Source organism: Canis lupus, chromosome 23 (assembly GCF_003254725.2).
Source record: "Canis lupus dingo isolate Sandy chromosome 23, ASM325472v2, whole genome shotgun sequence".
Taxonomy (NCBI): Eukaryota; Metazoa; Chordata; class Mammalia; order Carnivora; family Canidae; genus Canis; species Canis lupus.
In genome coordinates, this window is record NC_064265.1 from 30,873,537 (window position 1) to 30,899,174 (window position 25,638).

The following is a 25,638-nucleotide window of genomic DNA, read 5'->3' on the forward strand; positions in this document are numbered from 1 at the left end:
CATATGCTATCTGAACTATTATGGTAGCCTCCATCCTGGGCTCCTTGCCTCCACTCTTGCCTCCCAGTAGCCTATTCACCCAGCAGACAGAGTCAGACAGAGTGGTCAAGTCAGACCATGTTCTCTCCATTTAAACCCCAAACAATAAAGGGCAAAGTCTGTCCCAGAGCCTCCCGAGCCCTCTAGAGCCTGCACCCCTTCTCTGTGAAGGCTCTGATCTGTGCTCCTCCACCTTCTCCTTCCCTTCATCCCAGCTGCTCTGCCTCTAGCTGTTCTCCTAACTCACACACATACCCTCCTCTGAGCCTTTGTACTTGCTGCTCCTTCCCTCATCTGTCCACAGGACTCCCTTGACATCTAACCTACTTTAAACCTCTGCTCAGATGGTAACTTCTTACTAAGGGCTTCTCTGAGAAATAAGGAGGTAAAGTGGGTGAAACGAGTGAAGGTCCTCAAAAGGTACAAACTTCAGTTATAAATAAGCAAGTACTGGGATATAATGCCAAGCATGGTGACTATAGTTAAACAACACCATGGGACTGGATGAGCTCACCAAGAGAAGTTGTAACCATGTGAGGTGCTGGATGTAGACTTATTGTGGTGGTCATTTTGCAATACATACAAAGGCCCAAACATTATGTTGTATACCTGAAACTAATATCATGTTAAGTGTCAATTATATCTCTTTTTTTTTTAATTTTTTTTTTAATTTTTATTTATTTATGATAGTTACAGAGAGAGAGAGAGGCAGAGACACAGATAGAGGGAGAAGCAGGCTCCATGCACCGGGAGCCCGATGTGGGATTCGATCCTGGGTCTCCAGGATCGCGCCCTGGGCCAAAGGCAGGCGCCAAACCGCTGCGCCACCCAAGGATCCCTCAATTATATCTCAATAAAAAAAGGAGTTAGGTAAAACTTACATTTATAACAATTAAATACCACTTAAAACTTTAGTTATAAAAAAAAAACAAACAAAACTTTAGTTATATTTAAATATATTTTAAAATACAACCACCATTCTCCTCCGTGGCTTTATTTTTCTTCATAGCATTTGTTGTAACCCAATCTACCAAGTTTTATTTATTTAAATAAATAAATTAAATAATTAATATTGTTTATTTATATAAACAAATGTCATATTTATCATTAGAATGATATATGAACAGAGATGTTTATCTGTCTGTTCATTCCTGCTCCCTGCACCTAGAGCAATATTTGACACATAGGTGGTACTCATTAAATATTTGTTGACTAAGTAAATGAATGAACAAATGATTGGCTTTTTCAAGAGGACACAATTGCCCAGAAGATCCCTCCTTTGTGGAAATGAGTAATATGGTTTATAATATATACAAAAAGAGGGTGTGAGGGTGTGTAGGGAGGCAGCCTAGCCTGATCCAGGAGATTCTGAAACCCATACCTGGAAGCAAAGCTTTATTCTTATGCTTCTTAGAGCTCATCTCCCCCATGTTTTTATTTCTCAAGCATTTTTTCAAGAACTGATTATAAGTGTCAGACTATGTCTGCTAGGCTAACTGAAGCTGACTTTAAAAGGTCTGGGTGAGGGATGACAGAGCACCCCAAAGGCCAAGGAGGCCTGGGGTGCCCAGGCCCCATGCATCTGGGCTGGCCCTTGAAGCATTCCCAGGGCATGCACTCATTTTTTTTGGAAGAAAGTGGGACCTCCACACCTGTTATAGCTGATGCTGGCTTAAGTCTTTGGTCCCCAAACTTTTCTTCAGCAGTGGAGTCCCTTTGCAAAAAGTTTTTCCATAATGTACTATACTATAATACAATATAATATATCATTGTATATAAATTGTGTATAAATGAAGCTGTTCTAGCTGAGGAGAGGAGGGCCTCCACAGTCCACACCTCACCCCCTCAGCGGCCCCTACAACAGCTCTGTAGACTTTCTGTTAGATTATTGGAAAGTCTGTTACCAAGCCCTGTTGTAACACATCCCTGCCCATCAGGGTCCCAAACCCAGGGGGCCCCAGGGCAAACTGGTGGGAGACATTCAGGCTGGGGCCTCCAGGGCTCCCTCTGATTTTGTCTGCTCAGACCTGGCCTTTAGCAGTGGGTAGGAGAAGCGGCTGCTTCACAGACCAAGATGCCCATGTCTTCTCCCATAAGCCAAGTTCCTGGTCTTGCCGTTGGCCTTTTGTGCCCAGCCCTCCTCTCCCCTTCACTCACCCATCAGTCTGGAAAGCTCTGAGACTGGGTAGCCTGATACTAATCTGACACTGATTAATAGTGTGCCTAGAACACCATGTTGAGGAGGATTCAGAGTCTGGACTTAGCATGAAAGAGGACTCTGACTACTGATGCCTGCCAGGGTCTTGGGATAGGACTGCAGTGACACAAATGCCAGAGAGGCTGTCTTCCCTCCATGAGTGAGGACAACATGTGCCAGGCGTATTGTTAAAGTCCTAGGCCAACATGAAGAAGGTGCATTCCGTGTGATGGGTGCTGTGATCAGCGCTGTGTGGGAGCTCACAGCGCTGCAGGAGCACAACACACGTGGAGAGGTAGACCGGTCACCGGTGGCACCAGGAAGCCAAAACACGGGTGTGCACACACACATGCATACACACTAAAACACACAGACACAGATGCAGGCAGAGTAAGCAGTGGCTCTGGGAGGGAGTTCAGAGGACAGGGTCTGAGGCCAGTAGAGCTGACTGATGGGCCACAGGGCTGCATGTGGGCAGGTATGCGGGTGCCCCAGGTGTGGGAGACAGCCCACGATGCAGGAATACGTGCAGAGAGGGGAGGCAAGAGAGATTCTTCTGGCGATGTGTTTGGAGGACAGCATTTGGAGCAGAGCAGGGCTGTGGACAAGGGAGCAGGGAGGATTGGTCGAAGAGGCGGTTGGGGGTTCAGAGCGGCCATGAGACAGACCCAGGCTCAGATGCTGGCTGTACTGTGTGCGTGTACGTGGCCAGCCTGGATGGGGCACTTAGGCTTTAGATGCAAGTTTCCTCCTCTGGATAACACGGCTAGGCAGAGACATCCCCACTCCTAGGACTGAAAGGGGGATCTGGCACAGGGCAGAGGTTCCTGAGGGCACTGCTGTGTAGGCCATTGAGGGCAAAGGAGTGAAGGGCAAAGAGCACTTCCAGCTGGGAGCAGGATGGAGGACAGGGAAACTGAAAGGTAGTGGCTGAGGGTGGTGCCAGGAGGCAACCCACCTTCTTTTGCGGCTCCGTCTTAGAAGCTGCCCTGGTGGGGGCCAGGCTCTGGATTACCATATCAGCCTGAATTCCACTAAGTCAAGGGAAGATCTAATTTTGCTCTGGGAGGGGGAGGCCACTGCCTCCACCCCAGAACGGTGGGCCTTGTGGAAAGAGAAGAGAGAAGCCAGGCCAGGGAGACCTGCCTCCTTACCCAGAGCCACTGGTGTTGCAGCCACAATGGAGGGGGCTCTGCTGCCTCCTTGGCCTCTTCCTCCCTGGTTTCCAGTGACTCCTAGCTAGCCCTGTCCTCTGACCTCCCATTCCCGATCTCTGAGGCCACCCCACCTTCCTCTGACCTTGATGAGCAGTCACGGAGGGACATGTGAAACCCACGTTGCTGACAGGTCACAGAGATCTGACCTTGTTTGGGAGTCAGGGCCATTGAGCAGCTCTGGCTGCTGTGATCCTCATAAGACAGGAGCCACCAGGCCTGGGGCCACTTCTCCACCTGCATCCCTGAGACTCATCACCAATCCCCCTCCAGAAACTGAGGATGAGTAGAGGCCACGTACACTTGTGGGCGGCCACACAACTCAATTAGAGAGACCCAGGGTTTGGAGGCAGATGGCCCTGCATACCTGGGGCGAGCTGCTGCACACCCTCAGCCGTGGTGCCCTCATCCATCAGGTGGGAAGGAGTAGAGCACCTGCTCACAGGGCTGCTGTGACTAGGCCCCAAGGTCAGGCGCTGCCAGAGGCTCTTGGCTCAGAGTCGGGTGCAGGGAAGCCTCAGGCAATGTAGCTAGTAGTCCCTAGAACACATTCCCCATGTGCACAGCCTGGGTCCCCGTTCCCCTGCCCCTCCTAGAGCCCCTAACCAGACCCTGTGATGGGGGGTGGTGCGCAAGTGGAGTCTGAGGGACCAGAACCTCCTGCTTACCTCATTCAAGCTGGAGATGAGACCTGAGGAGGAACTGGAGAGGCCAAAGCGCTTCTCGATGGTGGTGAGGCTGCTCTTGAAGTAGGCGCTGTACAGGAGCTGGCACAGCTGCAGGAGGCCATGGCAGAGCACGAACACCTGGGGGAAGACACGCTGGCTGGTGAGGCCCCTGGACGGGAGCCCTGCCTATGACCTTGGCCTTCCGCTGTGGGACCTCCGTGGCAGGAGGTCCACAGCCTGGCCTGTTTCCTCGCCTGTTACTTGGGAACACCTCCGTCATGGGATGGTCCTGAGGGTGAAACCGTACCACGGCCACACCGGGGCTCTCCCCCATGGCCTCGCTCGGTGCTGTCCCCCATTGCCTTCATGCCCGCCACTCCTATCACCGTCAGCATAAATGGTGCCACAAAACCACAGGGCTGGAGAAGCGCCCCCAAGGCAAAGGCCTGACTCTTCAGCCCCACACCCGGGGCACTCAGCACCTTGATTTGCTCTCTCACTGTACCACTGTGCCCTCCCTCCTGTGTCCTGGGAGGCCTGGAGGCTACTCTCCAACCGGTCCCGGTTACTCCCAGGGGCATGACACACCCCAAGTCACATTGCTTCACTCTTCTTGACCTGTCCTCCACTTCCCTCTCCACCATCAACACCTATTCTCCGAGGCTCACCTCTAAGGCACCACAATGGGCTCTTAAGCTACCCGGTTTGAGTGGGTATCCCCCAGCTTGTCATCACCTCTTATTGGGGGTCCTGGATGGGTGATGGGGCCCTGGGGAAGGCCCCAGGGCATTGTCTCTGCATCCTACCCCACCCCATATGCCTGTCCTGTGGGTATGAGTAAACATGAATGTGAGGTAACATTCATGTAACATCTGTAGTTGGCTCCAGGCTGAGCGCTGGGATTTCCTGGGTTCTTAGCTGGTGGGTTGGGCCAGAGCAGGCTCAGCACCAGAAGTCCCACATCCCCTGTAAGGTGCCCCTTTCTGGAGATTGCACTTTTCCTTCAGGGATGGGCGGGGCGGGGATGTTTCACAGGCTGCCAAAGTTCTTTCCTTAATTGAAGGGCTGGCATCTTAGGACAGCAACTGGGACTCCACCTTCATTTCCGCTTCCTCACACAGCCAAGCCCACCCTCCGTGCAGGGGCCCCTCTCCAGGCTGTGGGCCAGAGCTGACATTCCCTCTCCTACCTGCTAGGGCAGAGCCTTCATGAGGCCAGCCTGGGGCTTCTGACAGGGCCCGTCACTGGCTGCCACCCACGCACCATGCTCACGGTCTCCAAATCTGAGGAGGCCATTACAGCCACAAAATCACATGCCTCTCCAAATTGTCTCCTGTCTGAGCCCGCGGCCACCCAGCTCCTCACCAGGGACAGAAGGAAGTAGAGGTAGCACGCCCTCCCTGTGTCCCTAGGGAGCCTTTGCTCTGCTTTGCTTCATACATCAGAATTCTTAAGATTTCATGATAAAGGTGTTTTTGAAAGCAGTCTAAGGGCTTTTACAAACAGGGAACTGAAGTCCAGAGAGGGGGATCCAAAGTGCCTGCCTAGCTAGCATACTGCATGCAGCTGGCCCATTGGGCTTATGTGCCAGGCCCTTGAGATGCCTGGAACCAGTTTGGGGCCTGTCTCTCACTTCACAGTGCAACCTTAGCCAGTTCCCGCCCTCTTGGGCCCTTGATTTCCCTGTGAGGTAATTGGGCTAAATTGGTGGTTCTTTTTTTTTTTTTTTTTAAATTGGTGGTTCTTAACTCAGTTTTTATCCATAATCACCTGGTAGGAGGTGGTGGTGCCTTTGAAATATAGAAGTCAGGCCCAAACCCAGGCCTCCTGAATTAAAATTGGTGGAAGCCCCCTGATTTCTCCTTGGTGCCTCTCCTACTTGACGTGCTCTCTGTGTGCTAGTCATGCCCTGCCCCAGGCTCACCTCTCGCCCTGGATTACTGCAGCAATCTCTCACGAGCCTCCCGCCTGCCCCCTAAAAGCCCTCCATCCCACCACCCCAGAGACAACTTTCTCAAACTCAAATGTGAGCAGGCTATCCCCAAATTAACACCGCTCACTGGCCCCCTCACTTCCTATAAGATAAAAGCCAATGCCCTTGGCATGATATTTAAGATGCTACAGATCCCAGACCTTGCGTGCCTCTGGATCCATGCCCTGCTGTGACTGACGTATTTTATGAAGATGGCTAAACCAATATCTCCCATCCCACATGCATCTCTTCCACTGTGACAATGACATTCCTTCTCATCAAGAGGTGGAGTCTCCCTCCCCTTCAATCAGGGCTGATCTTTGTTACTTCCTTCTAATGAAGAGAATGAAGCAGAAGTGATGCTATGTGGCCTCTGAAGATGAGTCCTGACACTGATAGAGGATCCATCTAGCTTCTTCCCCCTTGGGACCCTTAGAAGCCAGACCTCACATTGTAAGGAAGTCCAATCTTCCCTGCTCATGGAGCGGTCACGTATTGCTGTTCCCGCCAACTCCAGCTAAAGTTTCAATCTGCAACCAGCATCCACTGCCAGACATATTACTGAAAGAGCCTCCGGAGGATTCCAGCCCCAGCCTTCATGCCAAATGGGGCAGAAATGAGCTATCCCACCAAGCCTTATATAGATGGCAGATCTGTGAACAAACCGAATGCTGGCATTGTTTGAAGCACAAAGTTTTTGGTTGCTTTGCAATGCAGCACTAGATTGCTTGTAACACCTGCTGCCACAACCTTGCCCTTCAAACTTCACCGAGGTCAAACTACTCAAGTTTCCCACAGCACACATTCATTATCTGTGTCTCTGCTCACAATCTGGACAGAATTATCTCCCCCTTCTTGGTCTGAAAAACTAATTCTTGGCATGTCTTGCCCAGCATGGGGCTCAGTTATGTGTCTAGTTCAAAGTTGCTTCTAAAAACTCCAGTACCCTGTTGCTGCAGAGGCCTCTTGATGGCTTGGCACATGGCTGGCATTAGAGGGAACACCCAGCAGGTGTGAGGGCTGTCATAGCAGCCTGAGAGAGTACGAGGTCTGGACCAAACAATGGGCAGTGGGGATGCAGGGAGGCACCTGTAGTGGTTGAACTGATACGGCTGTCACCGATTCAAGGTGCAAGAAAAGGGGCAGAGTTTCCAGCCTCAAGGCCAGGAAGGGAGCAAGGCAATGTGTGGGAGACAGGGGCTCCAGCTGGGGGGCTGTATACAGAGGGGGAGGACAGGAGTTCAGTTTTAGAACACCAGAGTTTCTGCTTATAAAGCTCAGAAAAGGGATCCCTGGGTGGCGCAGCGGTTTGGCGCCTGCCTTTGGCCCAGGGCGCGATCCTGGAGACCCGGGATCGAATCCCACGTCGGGCTCCCGATGCATGGAGCCTGCTTCTCCCTCTGCCTGTGTCTCTGCCTCTCTCTCTCTTTCTCTCTCTCTCTCTCTCTGTGACTATCATAAATAAATTTAAAAAATTAAAAAAAAAAATAAAGCTCAGAAAAGACCAGTCTCCCTCTAGCCAAATTAGTAATGAATTAATAGGCGTGACTAACCTCTACCAAATTCCCCAGCAGTCTCATGAGAGGAAGGTGAGGACAGTGGGAGAAAAAAATCTGTCTCATGTCTTTCCTGAAAGGTATGCCTTTGTTCTTTTTCCAGTAAATACAGAAATCCCCCGTTTTTTCCCCCTTGATACTAGATAGCAGACTCCACCTAGAGCCGGCCGGCACCTTTTCACATCCTATGCCCCCTCACAGAGCCAACTTCATCACCAGCTTTTGGCCACTGCAGCCCTGCAGGTCTGGGTGCTTTATGGGTATCCTGATAAAAGTGCTGGCATATATGCAGGCCTCTCATTCCAATGGATTTAGCAGATGGAGAAGAATGAGAAGATACATGGCTGCAGGGAAGGGAGTGCCAGCAAGGGAAAGATGTAGATGGATGGTTCCAGCAGAGCCTTCTGGCCAGGACCACCCTGAGCTTATGCAGACTGGACCCTGGGATCACCACCCAGGCTGCTTGACCTTACCAAGAACCCACTCCATGGCCAGCATGAGATGAAGCACCAAACACTTGATACTTGCAAGAGAAATAGAACATAGGGTTTAAGAAACCATGTGGATGCCCTGGTGGGAGAAGGAAGAAGTTTGCTAGTTGAATTGCCATCACCCTCCACCATCCTTTAGACAACACAGTGCTACGGGTTTGGATAGTTTGGATTCAGAGTCAAACCAGTGTACGTTTCAATCTTGACTCTGCAAGGAATGGCGTGACCCTTGGCTCCTTATCTTACCTCTCTGATAGCAGCTTCCCTGCTACGAAATAGGAACTCTGATGATTGCTGTTCATGGGGCTGTTGGGAAGCATCCACAGAGGCATGTTTAAGCACCTGGCACCCCCCTGGGCCACAGCGAGTGTCACACATATGAGGGATATTCAGTAAGTGGAGATTTCTCCCACTGCCTCACTTGCCCAAGTAACTGAGCCTCTCTGTTGCTTTCCATCCTCCTGCAGCATGAGAACTCTAGAGCAGAATTTCCCACAAGGTGCCCTGCAGAACACCATTCACTCGAGATGCTTGGAGTTGAAAGCATTCTCAGGAGGAAAAAGTGTGGAAAATTGTGCTTACTATCATCCTGCCTCTTGAATATTCACAAATCATTTAGCATATTAAAGACTCTGAGAGGGATCCCTGGGTGGCGCAGCGGTTTGGTGCCTGCCTTTGGCCCAGGGCGCGATCCTGGAGACCCGGGATCGAATCCCACATCAGGTTCCCGGTGCATGGAGCCTGCTTCTCCCTCTGCCTGTGTCTCTGCCTTTCTCTCTCTCTCTCTCTCTCTCTCTCTCTCTCTCTCTCTCTCTCTGTGTGACTATCATAAATAAATAAAAATTTAAAAAAAAAAAGACTCTGAGAAAAGTCTTCGGTAAAAAACTGCTTAACTGTTTTATCCAACTTTCTCCATACTTCTCCAACCATGGATGCCCCTCCCACCACATACACTTTAACACACACACACACACACACACACGTGTGTGTGTGTGTGTGTGTATATAAATATATATATATTTGTATAACAGGTACTAGCACTTTGCAAAATATACTTTAAGGAAGATCCCATGTCCCTTTTAGAAAGTGGCTTACAGCTCGCTTCGGCAGCACATATACTAGAAAGTGGCTTACAGTAGAATCAGCCTTGTGATTTCTTCACAAAACAAAAATAAAATAAAGACATATTATATGGGCCATATTATTGTTCTTAAAATAGCAAACCATGATTTTCTATCCCCTCACTCGGCTTTTATTCTTCTTCATGGTGCTTCCTGCTTCCTAAAATTATATCATTCTCGTTTATCAGCACCTTCCCCCACCAGAGACTGCACGGAGGAATGATGATGAATGGTTTTTAGGGTGCCACTTCCCCATTGCCTGGGACGATGTCTGGTCTGTAGCTGGGCTCACTTGTTGTCAGGTAAATGAATGTGTCTTTAAACACTCTTAACTCATGAGTCCTTGCTCCAGGAACTTGTCCATCAGAGCAGCCATTCAGGAAGCTGCAGGTTCATTCCAATGGTCTGTCCTCAGTGATGGATGAATCCAAACCTTCAGTCCTCCCCTAGGTCAGTCCACAGGCCACAAAGGTCACAAGGCACAAAGCTGCATGTGTCTGTTCCCCTGCCCCTCTCATTTACTTGGCTCAATGCTAAATGATTGTTGGTTATTTCTAAACCCAAATAAAAAAGTTCAACATTTGCATTGGTCTGAAGGGGCTTTCTGGGGTGGTAGAAATATTTTATATCTTGATTGTGGCAGTATTTACACAGGTGTATACATCTGTCAAAACTCATCAATCAATCTGAATACTTGATTATATGTAAGCTATCTTTCAATAGAGTTGATTTAAGGGAAACTAATTTTTAAATAGACTTGCAACCATGAAAGGATTCAAAATAGTGTTCTGAGGCTTTTGAAAGGAATTCCACAGTTTTGTTTTTTAGGGGGAGGAAGGAGGGGCAGAGGGGGATAGGGAGGGAGAGAGAGAGGAGAGAGAGAGAGAGAGAATCTCAAGCAGGTTCCACATCCAGCATGGAAACCAACACAGGGCTCGATCCCAGGACCCTGAGATCATGACTTGAGCTGAAATCAAGAGTTGGACACTTAACCAACTGAGCCCTCCAGGTGCCCCATTTTGTTTTATTAATATTATGAGCACTGGCAGTGTCATTGGAATACATTTATTTATCCAAGGAGCCCACTTTGAAAGGGTCAGAAGCCATGTAAATGGCTAAGTTTGTGTGGTGTGCCAATATAAACAGCTAGTGTGTAAAACTGTACATGTCTTTAGGCACATCTTGTAGAAGGAAGCTCGAGGAAAAGGCTAAGGCAGGGGATGGCAGGGTTTGGCAGGCAGGAAGCTCTAAGACCCAAATGCTTACACCCATAGCTTCATTCCTCCTCTCAACCCTAACAAACATGAAGAGGAAGCTTGGAGAGGAGGCAACTGGGGAAACTGGGGTGGTCATGAAGATCTTTCTCCTAATGAAGAGAACTCTTTTTGCTACCTGTGCCAAAGAGCTGCTAAAGGCTGATGAGATGCTGCGATGCCAAGTGAAGGTTCAGAGTGGGGCCCGGGGCTCCAGCCAAGCTTGAAGATGTAAGTAATACAGCCATAAAGGGTGAACCAGAAGGACAAGGAGGGAAACCTCTGCAGCTCAGGATGAGTGAGACAGGGTCAAAGTACAGCCAAGACGTGGTATCCTTTATCTGTTCATTACCCTCTTTTCCAAACTAAGTGTTAGGGCTATGATCTGAGGCATCCACTCATTTATTATAGGGACATTGGGTAGAAGTTCTAAAATGTGTAAGAAATTGCTACCTGTTTGATCACTGACTCTGCTGTCAACCACTTCTGATTTTGTCCACATATATTCTGGGGAAGGCAAAACTCTAAATTCACTTGATGCCTGACGTCCACCAGGATGGGATATCTCTGAGATAATTTAGTACACTGAGGGAGCCTAAGAGTGGGAAGAAAACCATCAGGAGCAGGAAGTGGGGCCTGATTGAGACATAGGCTGTGACCTCCCAGTTTGAACAACTGCTTTGCTCCACAAGTGGCAGCTGCCAGCAATCTAAATGGAACTATTTTTTGGAAGAAGGAAGGAAGGAAGGGAGGTGGAGGTGGGAGGGAGGGAGGAAGGGAGGGGAGAGAAGAAATAGAGGGAAGGAGGAAAGGAAAACCAGGATGACGGAGGGAGGGAGGGAGGAGAAAGAAAAGAAGAGCATAGTAAGACCTTATTTTCACTTTCGCCAGCAATTTGGGGAGAGTTCAGGGGTGTGCTGAGGGCCACTCTACAGTTCTCTGAGTTAGGGAGGAGACCCCACGGTGCCACTTGCTTTTGTTCTTCCAACATCTGGGAGTCAAAATCTGGCCCCAGAGTCCATTCTGTTGCTCCCATCTCTATGCTGGAGCCCCAGACAGGCTCACACATCTCTCAGGAAGCACCAGAACTGCACAGCCATGCTGACAACCCAATGGAGTTTGAGCAACACTAGGCAATCAGAAACCCCTTTTCACAGTCAGCTGGAATCTCTCCTATGTAATCATAAATCCATTTACATTTCTTTTCTCTTTTTCACTTTCCCCCTTCATTTTGAATCAATGTATTATGTGCATATGTTTTAAAAAATCAAGTAACACAGAAGGGCTTAGAATGCCGAGGCCCAGGCCTGCACTCAGCTCAAGCCCACCACCAGTGCAGCACCTCAGGGACAGCCACCTCTGGGTTTAGCTTTTCCAAGGATTATCTCCACACGTATCAAAATAACACGCTTGTTCTGCAGTTTCCTGATTTGTCACTTTAGACTGCAAGCCATTATAGGGGAGAACTTGTATCACTTGTTCTCGCATCTCCCACCCCTCTCCCTGTTCCTCCCAACTTGTAATGGTTCTATGCATATTTGCGTTAATACTGGAACACTTCACTCTGTGACAAGCCAGCTGGGAGCCAGAAGGAACAGGGCCTCCCTTCCCAGTGCATACCCATGCTAGCTGATGGTTCCTCAGCTCAAGGAGAAGGTTATCTATGCTTCCCAGGGGTAAAGGGATTGCTCTATAACCCCTTGGGGTTCAGCCCCACTTCTCATTTCTGTCTCTGCCACATCTCCTTGTTCTAAATCTGTTGCTCTCTAGGGCCATGCCCAGTCCACTGGCTACCCACACTGTAGGCCCCATGCATGCACGCCCATGAGAGTGGTCCTTCCTTGGTCCTTCGACATTCCCAACTACCTCCATCTTGCTAAAATTATTGCAACTATTCATCCATTCATAATCTCTTTCCCTTTTCTCCTCTTTTTTCTGTGACTGGCTTTCACCATTCTTTCATTCATTACTCTCATTATAATGAGGGTGATGGAGATGAGGGGAGAAAAATGTGTGCAGTCTGCCATCTTGAATCATAAACCCAATGTCTTTCCGATGCTAGTCTAGCAAACAAAGTGATAATTCCATGCCCACTTTTCTAATGGGGAAAAGAATAGTATACACTTGTCAGTCAGTGGACTAAGTAGTCAAACCAAAACGTGTACTCAGGTCTTTCTCTACAACTCTCTTCCATGACCTCCCTACTACACTCATCCATTCTGAAACCTCATTTATTTGACCAGAATCTTCCAAAGTGGTTGGTGTGTCTCCAACAGAAGGCAGATGGCCAGAGACCAGTGCTGGCTCTGAGTGTTGCCCATCTCCACTTGTATATGTGTCTTTCAGTGTCTCTACCCTCATAGCCCATTGTCAGTCCTGGCCGGCAGTTCACCACATGGGAAAGACCTAGGAGGTGAGACTCTGGCCAAAAGAGGCCATAGTGCAAATGCGGACAAAGAAGGCCACCCAGAAGGGTAACTCCTGGCTGTTTCCTGGGGACTTGAGAGATGTAGACATCTGAAAGGGGAGGAGGATGTCTGGGTTAGTTCCTCTGAGGCTCACCTGAGAGGCCCCTCAGAGCTGGATGGGAGACAGGGATCTTTTTCCCTGTCCTGACAAAAGAAAGATAAGGAAGCAAAGCAAGGACTCAGATGTGAAAGGCCCCCTTCGCCAATTGGCTTGCTTACCCCTTCTATACCTTCTCCAGGGTGTGGCTTTGGATCTAAACCATGGTCCCGTGGCCCCAAAGGGGAATGTCTCTTTCAAGAAGTGATTCAGGAAATCAAATTTTTTCCCATTCAGGAAGAATGTCTGAACAAGATAAAGCTCAGAGATTCAAAACAGTCAGTGTTGGGACAAAGTTGGTGGTATTTGTAGTGGCAATAATAAAAGGTATCTTTAGTATTATTATGAACTGGAAAAAGCCTCTGATATGACAGGGTCCTGGGAGCCCTTGGAAGTATAAAAATCAAGATAGTCTAAAAAAACAAAAAACAAAACAAAACAAACAAAAAAAACCCCATGATTTCCACTACAGCTTCTTTCTTCCTTAAGAGGGAAGTAGCCAGGCTGGAGAATTCAACTGGAGTCTTGCCTGGGAGAGGAGACCAGTCAAGCCAGGCCCCTGACCAGTTTCTCCAGTGCCCCCTTGCCAGCCTCTACTGTCCACAGAGAAGCCTTACTGTATAGCAGGGTTCTTCTAATATAACCGAGAAAGGCCTGTGAGAGCTGCTTCAGGGAGGATGGAGGCACAGCGGAGGCCAGGAGGCCACAGGAAACCACAGCAGGCACAGAGGAGCATCACGTCCAAGTGGACCCTCTCCCATTTTCAAACTGCCTGGTGGGTCCTGGCTCCCAGAGGTGGGAACCAGGTCCCCGGTGAATTGAATTAGATAAGATCTTCTGGCTACTTTTTGGTTTAGTCTATTCAGCTTAGATAAAAATCTCACCTGAAGGCCTCTATGTAAGATAAAATTAGAATGGATACTGAAAGTCCCAACCTGCATAATTCTTTTAGTTTTTGTTACTATTTTGTGTTTTGTATTTAATATTATTATGAGTTGGAAAAGGCCTTTGATAAAGCCAGAGTCCTAGGGGCCTTGCAAGTATATAGGTCAAAACCATCTTGCCATTGTGGCATCCTTGTCTGAAGGGACACAGGGCACACAGAAAAGGAGGTATGTGAGCCCTCTAGCTCATAACACTGGTGATCCACAAACACTTTGGACTGTGGTTGTTTAGGTTTTTTTCCTGTCTGATGCTCAACTCCACGGAGGGAGAAGGCAGGTGGCTGAATTGATCTGATAGCATTTGTGAGGGAAGATAAAATGAAGAAGAGTGGGTAAGAGACTGCCTGGGATGATAAGGACCTGCAGCCTGGGCTTTAGAAATCATAGATTAAAAAGAAAAGTCTAGAAGAGATGAAACATGAGCATATGAGACTACATTAATTTATCAGATTAGCTAGGAGCATGGTACTCAAGGGTTCTCAGAAAAATAAAAACTTTGAAACAAGCCTATCATTGACATCTATGTGAATATATGTCCAAATTCTTCCCCAGAAATTATTTTTTTTAATATAGAAAAGCTTGGGATGTCTGAGTAGCTCAGCGGTTGAGCATCTACCTTTGGCTCAAGTCGCGATCCTGGGGTCCTGGGATCAGGTCCCACATGGGGCTCCCTGCAGGGAGCTTCTCCCTCTGCCTATGTCTTTGCCTCTCTCTGTGTCTCTCATGAATAAATAAGTAAAATCTGAAAGAAAGAAAGAAGAAAGAAAGAAAGAAAGAAAGAAAGAAAGAAAGAAAGAAAGAAAGAAAGAAAGAAAGAAAGAGAAAGGAAGAAAGAAGAGAAAGAGAAAGAGAAAGAGAAAGAGAAAGAAAAGAAAAGAAAAGAAAAGCTTTCCTTCATGGAATACAAGTGCCATTTGTCTTCTTCAGAGGTTGGCACACGAGTTATTTGTTAGATTGACATAAGGCACCATTAGGGAAACTGCTTTGAATCCGCTTATGGCAGGAAAAGAACGTTCAGGCTGTATTAACAAGGAGGCTTCACCACATTTTATATTTTTCCTATTTTTTGTAGTAACAAGATAAGTTGTTAATATTTTCCCCTCACTTCCCTGAAGGGTTTGAAGATTAAACCCTCAAGGAAGAGGAAGCTAGTTTTTCAGAGAGAGAGAGAAAAAGGGGGGACCGGGGATACGGTATCAGAAGAGCTCAGCACCCTGAGAGCTGATCCCCAGGAAGCTGGCCAGGAGGAAGGCTGGCTTGTGGCCATGGGGAAGCTCCAAGGGGCTATTTTCTTCACATCATTTTGTTTATTTATTTTGTCTTTCCCCATTTGTCAGCCTTGGTCACCCTGTATCTTTTGCATCTGGCTATCTGGCACATAATAAATGTCCAACAAATATTTGCTCCATTAAGTTAATCTTCCTACGACCCTGAAAGGTAGGTATGATTCCTTTTGTTTATGGATGAGGAAATGGAAGGTCAGGGAAGCTTACACAATTGTCTCATATTACAAAGCTGGTGAATGATAGCAGCCATTTGACACCAAATCAGGCCATCATCCTGCTGCCCAATTTTATGAGAATTTGGGGGAAGGAGGCATCCCCAAAATTGTTTGTGTCAAGACTGACAGCTATTGGGGCACCTGGGTGACTCAGTCGGTTAAGAGTCTGACTGCTGATTTCAGCGGCTCAGGTCATGATTTCAGGGTCATGAGATTCAGTCCCATGTCGCGTCGGGCTCCTTGTTCTGCTTGGGGTTCTCTCCCTCTGCCCCTCCCCCATCATGAGTGCTCTCTCTCAAATAAATAAATCTTTTTAAAAAGGGGAGGGGGCACCTGGTGGCTCAGTCAGTTAAATGTCTGCCATTGGCTCTGGTCATAATCCCAGAGTCTTGGGATCAAGCCCCAAATCAGGCTCCCTGCTCAATGGGGAGTTTGCTTCTCTCTCTGACCCTTACCCCACTCCTGCGCTCTCCTTCAAATCAATCAATCAATTCATCAATCTTAAAAAAAAAAAAAAAAGATTACTGGCTATATAATTGCCAATCCAGTGGCCTCCAAAGGTGGCTTTACCTAAGTTCTGCAGCATTCGACACATTTGGTTTCCCTCACCTTTATGATGTTACTTGCCATCCCAGTGCTCTTGCTTTCTGCCCCTCTGTCCCTTCTTAGAAATGCATGGGGGAGCCCTTTTCTGGCTCCCCACCTGATGAGGATGTTCTCCATCTTCGGCCCCTTTGTTCATCTTCCTACACATGCTGGCCCTGGGCACCCCACACACCCCTGCACAGGCCCACCCTGGACTCACACTGAAGCCTCCTGCTGCCACTGGAGGGTAGACGCCCCTCCTCCAGCCTGGGCCATGCAGTGAACTGCATTCCACACATTGCAGCTTTGACTCTCTGCCAGTATCTGAAATTCATGCCCCAAACCATGATCTTACCCTGCATGGTCTCCTCTTCTCAGTTTCAGTTCTTGCCCTGGGACTTCAACCTCCAAACCAAGACTCAGATCCACACCCTGCTCTCCAGCTCCACCACCACCCTCTATCCAGTCACTGTCAGATACCACCTGGCCATGGTCACAGGTTCCCACCCTTCTCCTAAACCCACTCCTTCCTCCTTCCAATCTGTTGGTTGGCCAGTAGTAATCTTCTAAGAAACTTTAAGTATAACATTCACACAAAAAAGGCATAAGTCACAGAGTGTGCCTTGATAAAATTTCAGAAACTGAGGACCCTTAAGGAACCAGTATCCAGATCAAAGAACAGAACGTGCCTTGGTTCCCAGAAGCCCCTTGTGCCCTTCTCAGCCACTCTCCACCTCCAGGGGAATGACTCTCCTGACTTCTAGTGGCACAGGTTAGGCTGCCTGTTTTGTACTTTATGAAAATACAATCACGTACTATGTCAGTATGATCTTCTGAAAATGGAGATCAGAGCCTGTCATGACCCTGTAAAAACCCTTCCAGCAGATTCCCACCAGCTCAGATTAGAAACAAGTGAAGTGCCCCAGCCTCCAGGGTCCTCCCTCTTCTAGCCCTGTGCACCTTCTCTCCCTGTGTTACCCACCACCGAGCCTTTGGGGGGTGGGGGCCACTCATTCTCCCTGGGGGCTCTTTACTCCTGTCTCCTCCCCTGGTTAGCTTCTCCGGTGGCAAAGAATGTCCCTCCTGTTACACACTGTCCATTGTTCATTCGGGGCACTGAGCTCAGGCTGCAATTACAATCACCTGGAGTACTTTGGGCCTTTTGGCAATCCTGGCACCTTGCATGTATACCTGTCACCAGCCAGCAGAGTAGGGGAAGGAACTGGCCACAGAAGCCAGGCTGCTACTTGATGAGAAGAGGCGATGGCTTGGCCAGTGCTTGATAAGGAATAAATCAATGCGAAGGAATGCATTTCAGTGAATGGCACCACTGGTTCCCGGGGTGCCCATAAGGCATAAGTAAGTGGAATTGAAATGATGCAGAGGGATTGTAAATTCCTTGCACAAATGCATATTTTTTTCCCTCCTATTGTACCTGTTTCTCTCTCAAAAAAGTTCTGGAGGCCGGTAAGTTGCTTAGCAAGCCCTTATAACTTCTTCCACTTTCCTTAGGGTTTCACCCTGGACCAGCTCCCTATCAGAGCTCCCAAGCATCTCCATTTGTAGAAATGAAAGCTTGGACCCATCTTTGCCTCTTGACCCTGCCAAGTGTGGTAGCAGACCAGAGACTGGAGGCTTGCCCTGAGCGGCGAGGAGGGAGCAGTGTGTGAGTCTTTGAGCATGACTTGGGCCAGCGTGTGAAGCCTAAGAAGGTTTGGTGGAAATGAGTGGGTATTCTGGCAGGATAAGGAAGGAGCCCTTGCCCAGGGAAACCCCCTCTGCAGGCAGCTCGTCCCCACGCACTACCCGCTGAGACCATCCTACAGCCTCCCTCGTAGGCTGCCGAGTTCCTGATAAACCACAGCATGCTCAGCCCATCAAAGCCACATTGGAGGACTGAGAACAAAGTATCAAGAACGTGCAAGAGAGTCAAACATAGCAGGTGCTTGAGAGAAGGGTGAGCGGCTGCCCAGCCTGAGAGGCCAAGGCACTGACATGTATGTGTGGCTGCCCATTGGCCCAGACCCAGCTGGTGCTGGGTGTTCCTTGTCAGCACTCTCCCGCCTGCTGCTCTGGTGTCACAGTGCCTCCTGAGGCTACTGCAGAAGCACACATGCACACATGCACACACATGCACTGGACAGGCATGCTCAGGCCGCCACTCCCATCACGTGCACTCACACAGGTGGGGACTCCCCTACAACAGGCCTGTCAGTGGCAGAGACATGCTTTCCTGCATGGGAACAGTGTCACACCCCATTCTGATCACCTGGGCATTCCCCTGCATGCTGAGGGACCCAGAATTTACAGCCTCGGGTTGTTGTCACAGACACCCACAGCCTTCCAAGATCCCATCACTCTAAAAGAGATGCAGCCCCCCTTAAAACTTGGCACCAGATGGAGCAGGCCCTTGGCAGCCAGGATAAGATGTTTGGGGGGCAGAGAAGGAGGAAACACAACCTGCGACAGAGTGAATTGATAGTTCCTACATAGGAAAATCACCACACTTCTGTAGTTATTCTGTCTCTCTGTTCTTCTGGTGGCAGGTGGAAGGATGGCAGGAGGAAAGGACTCTTGGTTTCAGACTCGAATCTCTCTGTCCCATCAGATACCTCAAGGGGATAAAATGTCTTCCCTAAGTGCTAAGTCATGACCATGATTTCAGATTTTTCCACTTGACCTCCTGGAGATCTTAAGAGGGGCATGTAACCTGGTAGTCTGTTTCCCCACTGATCCATGAGAGTGAAAATATCAAAGATATGGACCCAAAGGACTACACCACCTAAAGTGCTGGTCCTCCAACACTCTTTGTTATGATCCTCATAACTGATCTCACGTCTCTCTACACCCAACTCCCTCTGCCTCTGAAACTCACAGTAAAATGCTAAGGATATTCTCTACCACCTATGCTGCCCCCCCCCCCCCCCCCGCCCCGCCTCCTTGCTAGGGATGATGGGTTTAACTGTGTCCTTGGATTGTGTGAGGGTCAAAGCCCTAACTCCTGATACCTGTGAATGTGACCTTATTTGGAAATAGGCTCTTCAAAGATGTAATCAAGTTAAGGTGAGGTCAGACAGGAATAGGGCGGGCCTTCATTCAATGACTGCTATCCTTATGGGAAGAAGAAGAAATTGGATATAGAGATACACAAGACAATGGAGGCACAGAACAGACTGATGTGTCTACAAGCCAAAGGACTTCTGTCAATCACTAGAAGTACAGGGGACATGCCCTAGGCTCAGTGATAGACTCCTGTCCCCCTGGCCCAGCTGGCCTCAGCTGACCCTTGCAGAAACCTGTTTCACCTTCCCTAGGCCACCACATTTCCCCCTCCAGCTCCAGGGAGAGTCTTCTCACTTGTTTTCCAGGTGCCTGAGAAAGCAGGTTGCTTTATTTTTTAATTTCTGAGTCCCTCCAAATTCACCCAGCTATGTCCTTAATTCCTCTATTACTCACTTATTGGCCACTATGGACGAACAAGTAACAGCCAAGGCCTCCTGTACTGGGCACCCATTTCCTGCCTCACCCCTATTCCCATCCTTGGTCTGTCTTGCCTTTAGGCTCTGCTCCCTTACACTGAGTGTCTCCTTACTCATTTTCAGGTGCCTCTGCCTTCTATCCACAGCTGGAGGGTCCATGAGAATTCTCCCCAAATACGCAGACCTTTTTTCCATGTGAGCCAATAGACATGGGAAGCCCATGCAAAATGCGGGGAGGGATTCCTTCTCTCCTCCAGCTGAATCTGTGTCCCCTTGTGCCTTTTAAAGCTGTCACATAGAATGACTTGTCTTCCTGACTGATGGCCAATTCTCACAAGTATCAGAGAATCCGTCTACATTTTGCCACAGGCCAGAGAATGGTATCTACTCACCATTTTTTCTAGATCCTATAAAGGATGCAGCTCCATATTGACTTGCTTTTCCAGCCTTTTCCTTTTCCAGACTCACCATGAACCTGTGCCTGCCAGCATGCACACCTGTAGGAGGCCTCCTTCCTTTGCGTGGCTGGCTTTGGGAGGCAGCAGCAGTGCACTGCACTGCACTTGTGTCTCTTCCTTAAACACACCTCTCCTCATGTGGGTTCTGCCCCCCAGACATGCTGTTCTCAGCCTAGCACACTCTCCTGTACCCTGCCCTCTCTTGACTCCTTGTCGGCCTAACTCTGATTTCCCCATCAAGCTCTGTTTGAACATCACTTTAATGCCATCACACGTGTGATGCCAGGGCAGTCACGGTTATATGGAAAGGGGTGGGGGGGGGGTTGGTCACTCCTAAAGACCTCCCTTAGCTCAAAACACACACAAGAGCTACCCTTCACTGAATGTGGATCTCCCTATGATGACTGAAACAGCGCCTCCCTCTGACAAAGGGGCAGAAACACTTTATGATTCCTTTGGCCTGCCAGCTCAGATAGATTTTATTGGGGGCTATGAGTGTGTGTGTGTGTGGGGGGGTGGGCATTGTTAGTTTTGCCCAGAGGGAACATTAAAAATACTATGATAAGCAGATATTTATTGAATAGCATCATGGGCCAAGCATATTCCAGGGGTGACCAAGGGCCAAGCAGAGCCAGACCCCTTTGGGGGCAGTTTGGTAATAAGATGAGGCATATGTATACAATAGTAGTAACTACTCTCAAGGCGATAGGGCAGATGCTAGAGCAGCCATACAGATAATGGTGCCACGGGCACTCAGAATATGAGAAGGTAAGGAAGAGGGCCCTGGAGAAAATGAGATCAGAGCTGGGTTTTTGAGGACAAGAATGTCAGAATGCAGAGAGGAGCAAAGGGGTCATCCTAGCCTGGGAGACAAGGTGAGGAGCGGAACAATGCAAGCCTGACAGGCCTAGGGGTTAGGAAATGATCTGGTTAGTCTGAGAAAGTTCTGGATAGGTGAGAGGAGAAAACCAAGTCAGGAAAGAGGATTGGTGCCCAAGGAGAGCCACAGAATTTTCTCTCTTTGGCTGTCACTGAATACTTGTTGGCAGGGATAATGCTTGTCAACCATTTGGTTAACCAGTAACAAGACAAGGAATAGAGGACAGAAAAGGAAGGCCAGAGGCAGGTAGGTCCATACAAGGTCTTGGAACAGGTAGTGGAAGAGCCTCCAGTCAGGGGGTGGCCATGGACCAGGGGATGTCAGCAGGAGAAAAGCTCCAGGGAAGACAGTGCCTAGATGACTACGTGGAAGTGGAAGGTGGTAAGAGACCAAGGAAAGGGAAGGAAGGAACTCAAAAGAAAATGGGACCAAGAGTGAATGGTGAGAGTTATTCAACCTCACACCCAAGAAGAAAGGATGAGATCCTTTGGACTAATCTCCAAAATAAAATGGTAACTTGGTTGCTACTTGGTTTTTAAAAATATTTTATTTATTTATTTAATTAATTAATTAATTAATTTATCTATTTATTTATGAGTGAGTGACAGAGAGACACAGAGACATAGGCAGAGGGAGAAGCAGGCTCCCTGCGGGGAGCCTGATGTGGGACTCAATCCCAGGACCCCAGGATCACAACCTGAGCCAAAGGTAGATGCTCAACCACTGAGTCACGTAGGTACCCTACATGTTGGGTTTTGAAATAAATCCCCCTTGGGCTTTTTGTTGACACTACACTCCATGAGCAATACCTCCGCTGTGGGAAGATGTCTTGTCCCATTATTTCTGTTACCTTTGCTCCTTCTCCCTGAGGCCAGAAGAGCTCTATGTCTTGTTAGACTCCACACAGTTGCAAGTCACCATCTGTGAGATGGGTGTTGGCCTGAAATGGAGCCCCCAGGAATGCTTCCTAACAGAACTTCACTTGCTAAATTTGTGGAAGAATCAGGAGGACACGGGGCTCTCTGGGACATAGGAACTCTGAAAGATGATCTGGAGCTTGACAGAGGCAGGTTGGTTGCTAACAACATATGCGTTTTGGTCCAAGTTCAACCTTTTGTCTAGTCTCCAGATGGGTAGAAGTCTGCCCATCTGGTCCCCACCCTGACTATCTCCAGGGGCGGGCAGCCTTATCAACAAAGTCCGTACCAGGATGGAGGTGGTCTTCTGCAGTCATCCCCGCCAGCATCTATTCCAGCTCTACTCTCTCCATTGCTTCAACTCATTTCTGGACTTTGCAGACAGAGGGCAGCTACTTCTCTAACCTTGTCCCTTTGACTTTCCTGTGTCTCCCAAGGTGTTCCCTACCCTCTCTCCTCCCTCTGCCTTCCTCCCAGTTCCACTCCTCAGTTCAGCAAGGAGGGCGAAGAGGGACACCCTCCTTGGCAAGCCTGCGTGGGGAAAGATGGAAGAAACTGGGTGGGTCTCAGGCAGCGAGAAGAGAGGGCTTCAAGTCAGCACTGCAGAAAATGCCCAAAGCCTCTCTTGGAAAATTTCCTCAGGTCCTAGGCTGGTGTTTGAGAGGAAAGGAAACTGTTACATGGGAGGTCAAGGCAGGAAGTCAAGAAAGCATGCTCACTTCTTTCCTATAGGAAAGCCATGTTTAGATAAAGGCAATCAGAACATCCTTCCCAGCTACCCACACCCTCTGGCACTCCCTCCCACACCCACTGCCCAGGACCCCAGGGAGTGACAAGGGGACTAGGCCACAGGGATCTCCACTGCTGCTGGGAGGGCTCGCTCAGGGCGTCAAGGTCTTCTGTGCACTATGGCATGTCCTATCTAAACACAGGAAATGAGGGGAGAAGTGGGAGCAAGGGGAAAGCAAGCCAATTTCTCAAATTCTCTGTTTACCTACAGTATTTAATTTTAAGCTATAAATATCATTAGTTTGAATACTTCTGACCTGAGAACATTTGCCATCTCCAAACTACCTGGGTAAAAAAAAGAGAAAGAGAGATTGAAACGGAACTCAGCCTAGCACAGCAAGTGTGTGGGCTCAGAGCACTTGTGGAGATTCTCTAAATTCCAACAGGTGGCCGGCCACGGTCCTCCAGGCTGAGAAGACCCTACCCTCTTGCACCCTTCCCAGCCTCCTTTCTCCTGGCCCAGGGGCAGGTCTCAGGGCCTGACATGCATGGCCCTTGGCTTTGCCCCAGACTACATGGAGCAGGAAGTCCCCAAAGTTCCTCCCATCAACTATGACTCCACATTAGAGACCCACATTCCCTGGCCACCATTTCAATTTAATTGATTACTTCCCACCAGTGGCTTGGGGACAATGATATCCCAGATACCCCGGTGACCTCTGCAAGCGAATCAGTGTCCCGATATGTACCTGGCTTCAGAGCAGAGGTTCTAGAATTTCAGGGTGCATCAGAATTACATAGAGGGCTTGCTGAAACAGCTGGCTGGGCCCCAGATTCGGAAGCTCTGGGATTGCCCAGGAATCTGCATTTATCCCACGTGATGCCAGTGCTGCTAGAACAGGGACTATGCTTAGGGAACCACCATCTCAGACTCAGGTATGTCCTCCTGAGCTTTAACCTATACCTTTCCAGGTATCTCTTTCCTAGAGATAAGGCCCAACCTCCGTGTGCAAATCCATTACAAAACTGAGGCAATCTCATGATTTCTCAGCACTTCCCTTGGCCATCTGCCTATCTGGACACGTGGTCTCTTCACATGCTGAGGGTCTGGCTGTGCTGCTGATGGAGGCCGCAGTCTACCCCTGGCTGCATACTTCTGCCCACCTCTCAGTTCCTTTGACTATCCCACGCTGCCTCACTTAGAGAGTTGAAGGCAAGTGCAAGGGAATGTGGTTTCATCATCCACACCTGGTTTGTTTTGGCTGAGATTTCTACCTGCAGGTTTAAGACTCATGAATGAAATCACCAATAAGCATCTTTAGACGGGAAAAGATTAGCTAAGCAAATACTTGACGCCTACCAGCTACAGCCTAGGAGGAGCAGACATGAGCTCACCCACTTCCCCAATACCGCTACCCATTCATGTCTGCAGCCCAGGGGCGGGTGACCTCTGCAGCAGATCACAGAACAAATACCGATAAACAACATAAGGAAGGGGCATCTAGGCACTGGCGATATGCTGGGCATCTGATCTGTGGGGAGAATGGAAGGAGACTCCAGTCATGGGAAGAAGTGGACGGAATGCCCCATTCTAGGCCTCCTTGCAGCAGCTCACCCCAAAATACGCCTTCCTCCCTTCAGTGACTTCAGCAAAGCCCCTCTGGCCCCTGCAGCCCTTTTTGGAGGGTTGTCTATTGCCCAGTGGTGCTCACCTCTCCTGGAGCCCTCTGCCTGCTGCTCCCACATCCTGCCATATACAGGTCCTGTCACTGCCCTTTGGCAATGTTTTTGATGTGTCAGTTTGCCTAGGCTACAGTCCCCAGTTATTCTTTTTTCTTTTTTTATTCAATCAAAGTAAAGTAGGTGTTGCTGTGGAGGAAATTTGCAGATGTCATTACAATATATAATGAGTTGACTTTAAGTAAGGAGGATTATCCTACATAATCTGGGTGGACCTGACTCAATTAATCAGAAGTCCTTAAAAGCAGGTGTGAGAGGGAGAGAGAAAGAAAGAGAGAGGGAGGGAGGGAAGGAAGGAAGGAAGGAAGGAAGGAAGGAAGGAAGGAAGGAAGGAAGGAAGGAAGGAAGGAAGGAAGGAGGGAGGGAGAAACAATTGAGACTTCCTATGGAGAGGCAGAGAACATACCTCTGGGAGACAATGAAAAGCAGGAGAAGTGGTCCTGCTGAGGGACAAGAAGTAGCCTGAATGAAGGCATCGCTACTGGGGAAGAAGGGAAGGGTCCTGAATGAATCAATATTTGTATTAGTTTTTTACCCCTATTGGAACAAATCACCATAAAACTTAGTGGCTTAAAACAACACAAATTTACTGTCTTACAGTTCTGGAGGACAGAAGACCTACGATCAAGGTGGACGGTAGGCCTGTAGTCCTTCTGGAAGCTTTAGCGGAGAATCTGCTTCCTTGCCTTTCCTAGCTGCTAGAGACCTCCTTAGCTTGTGGCTCCTTCCTCCTCAGAATCAGCTGTTGAGCATCTTGAAATCTCTCTCCCTCTTACCTTTGTGGCTGACTCTGACCTTCCCACCTCCCTCTTATAAAGACCCTGTGATTACATTGGGCCACCCAGACAATCTATTCTAAAAAATGTAATTACTTCTGCTAAGTCCTTTCTGCCACGTAAAGTAATGGATTCACAGGTTCTGGGTATTAGGGTACTCAGACACTGGGGAGGCCATTGTTTTGTCTACTTCAGGGTTTGATCAAGCCAGAAACAGAAGATATACATACATGTATGTATATGTATATATGTTTCAAGGAATTGACTTATACAATTGTGGGGGCTGGACAAGTGAATCGGAAATTTACAGGGCAGGTGATCAGGAAAAGATGATCATAGACATTGGGCCAAAGATCCTATTCAGGGGGAATTATCTTTTTAATTCTCTTCCTCCTTTCCCCTCCCTCCATCCCTCCCTCTCCCTCCTCTCTCTCTCTCACTCCCTCTCCCTCTCTCTCTCTCTCTGTCTCTGTTTCTGGCTCAATCTGGCCTGAAATTCTCTAGCCCTGAAATGGTGAGAGTGATCCATTTTCATGTGTTGTAATTTCTGACA

The 25,638-nt window shown here is 48.6% G+C and overlaps 1 protein-coding gene across 2 annotated transcripts in view; it reads right to left on the minus strand.

Annotated features, from left to right (window-relative positions):
- The window catches only part of SLCO2A1 (solute carrier organic anion transporter family member 2A1), an 81,433-nt gene that overhangs the window by 40,002 nt on the left and 15,793 nt on the right, over window positions 1–25,638 (minus strand). For both annotated transcript variants that reach the window (XM_025448911.3, XM_035705299.2), the window contains exon 2: window positions 4,119–4,256. In XM_025448911.3, coding sequence (XP_025304696.1) covers window positions 4,119–4,256 — 138 coding nt within the window. The remainder of the gene's footprint in view (window positions 1–4,118; window positions 4,257–25,638) is intronic.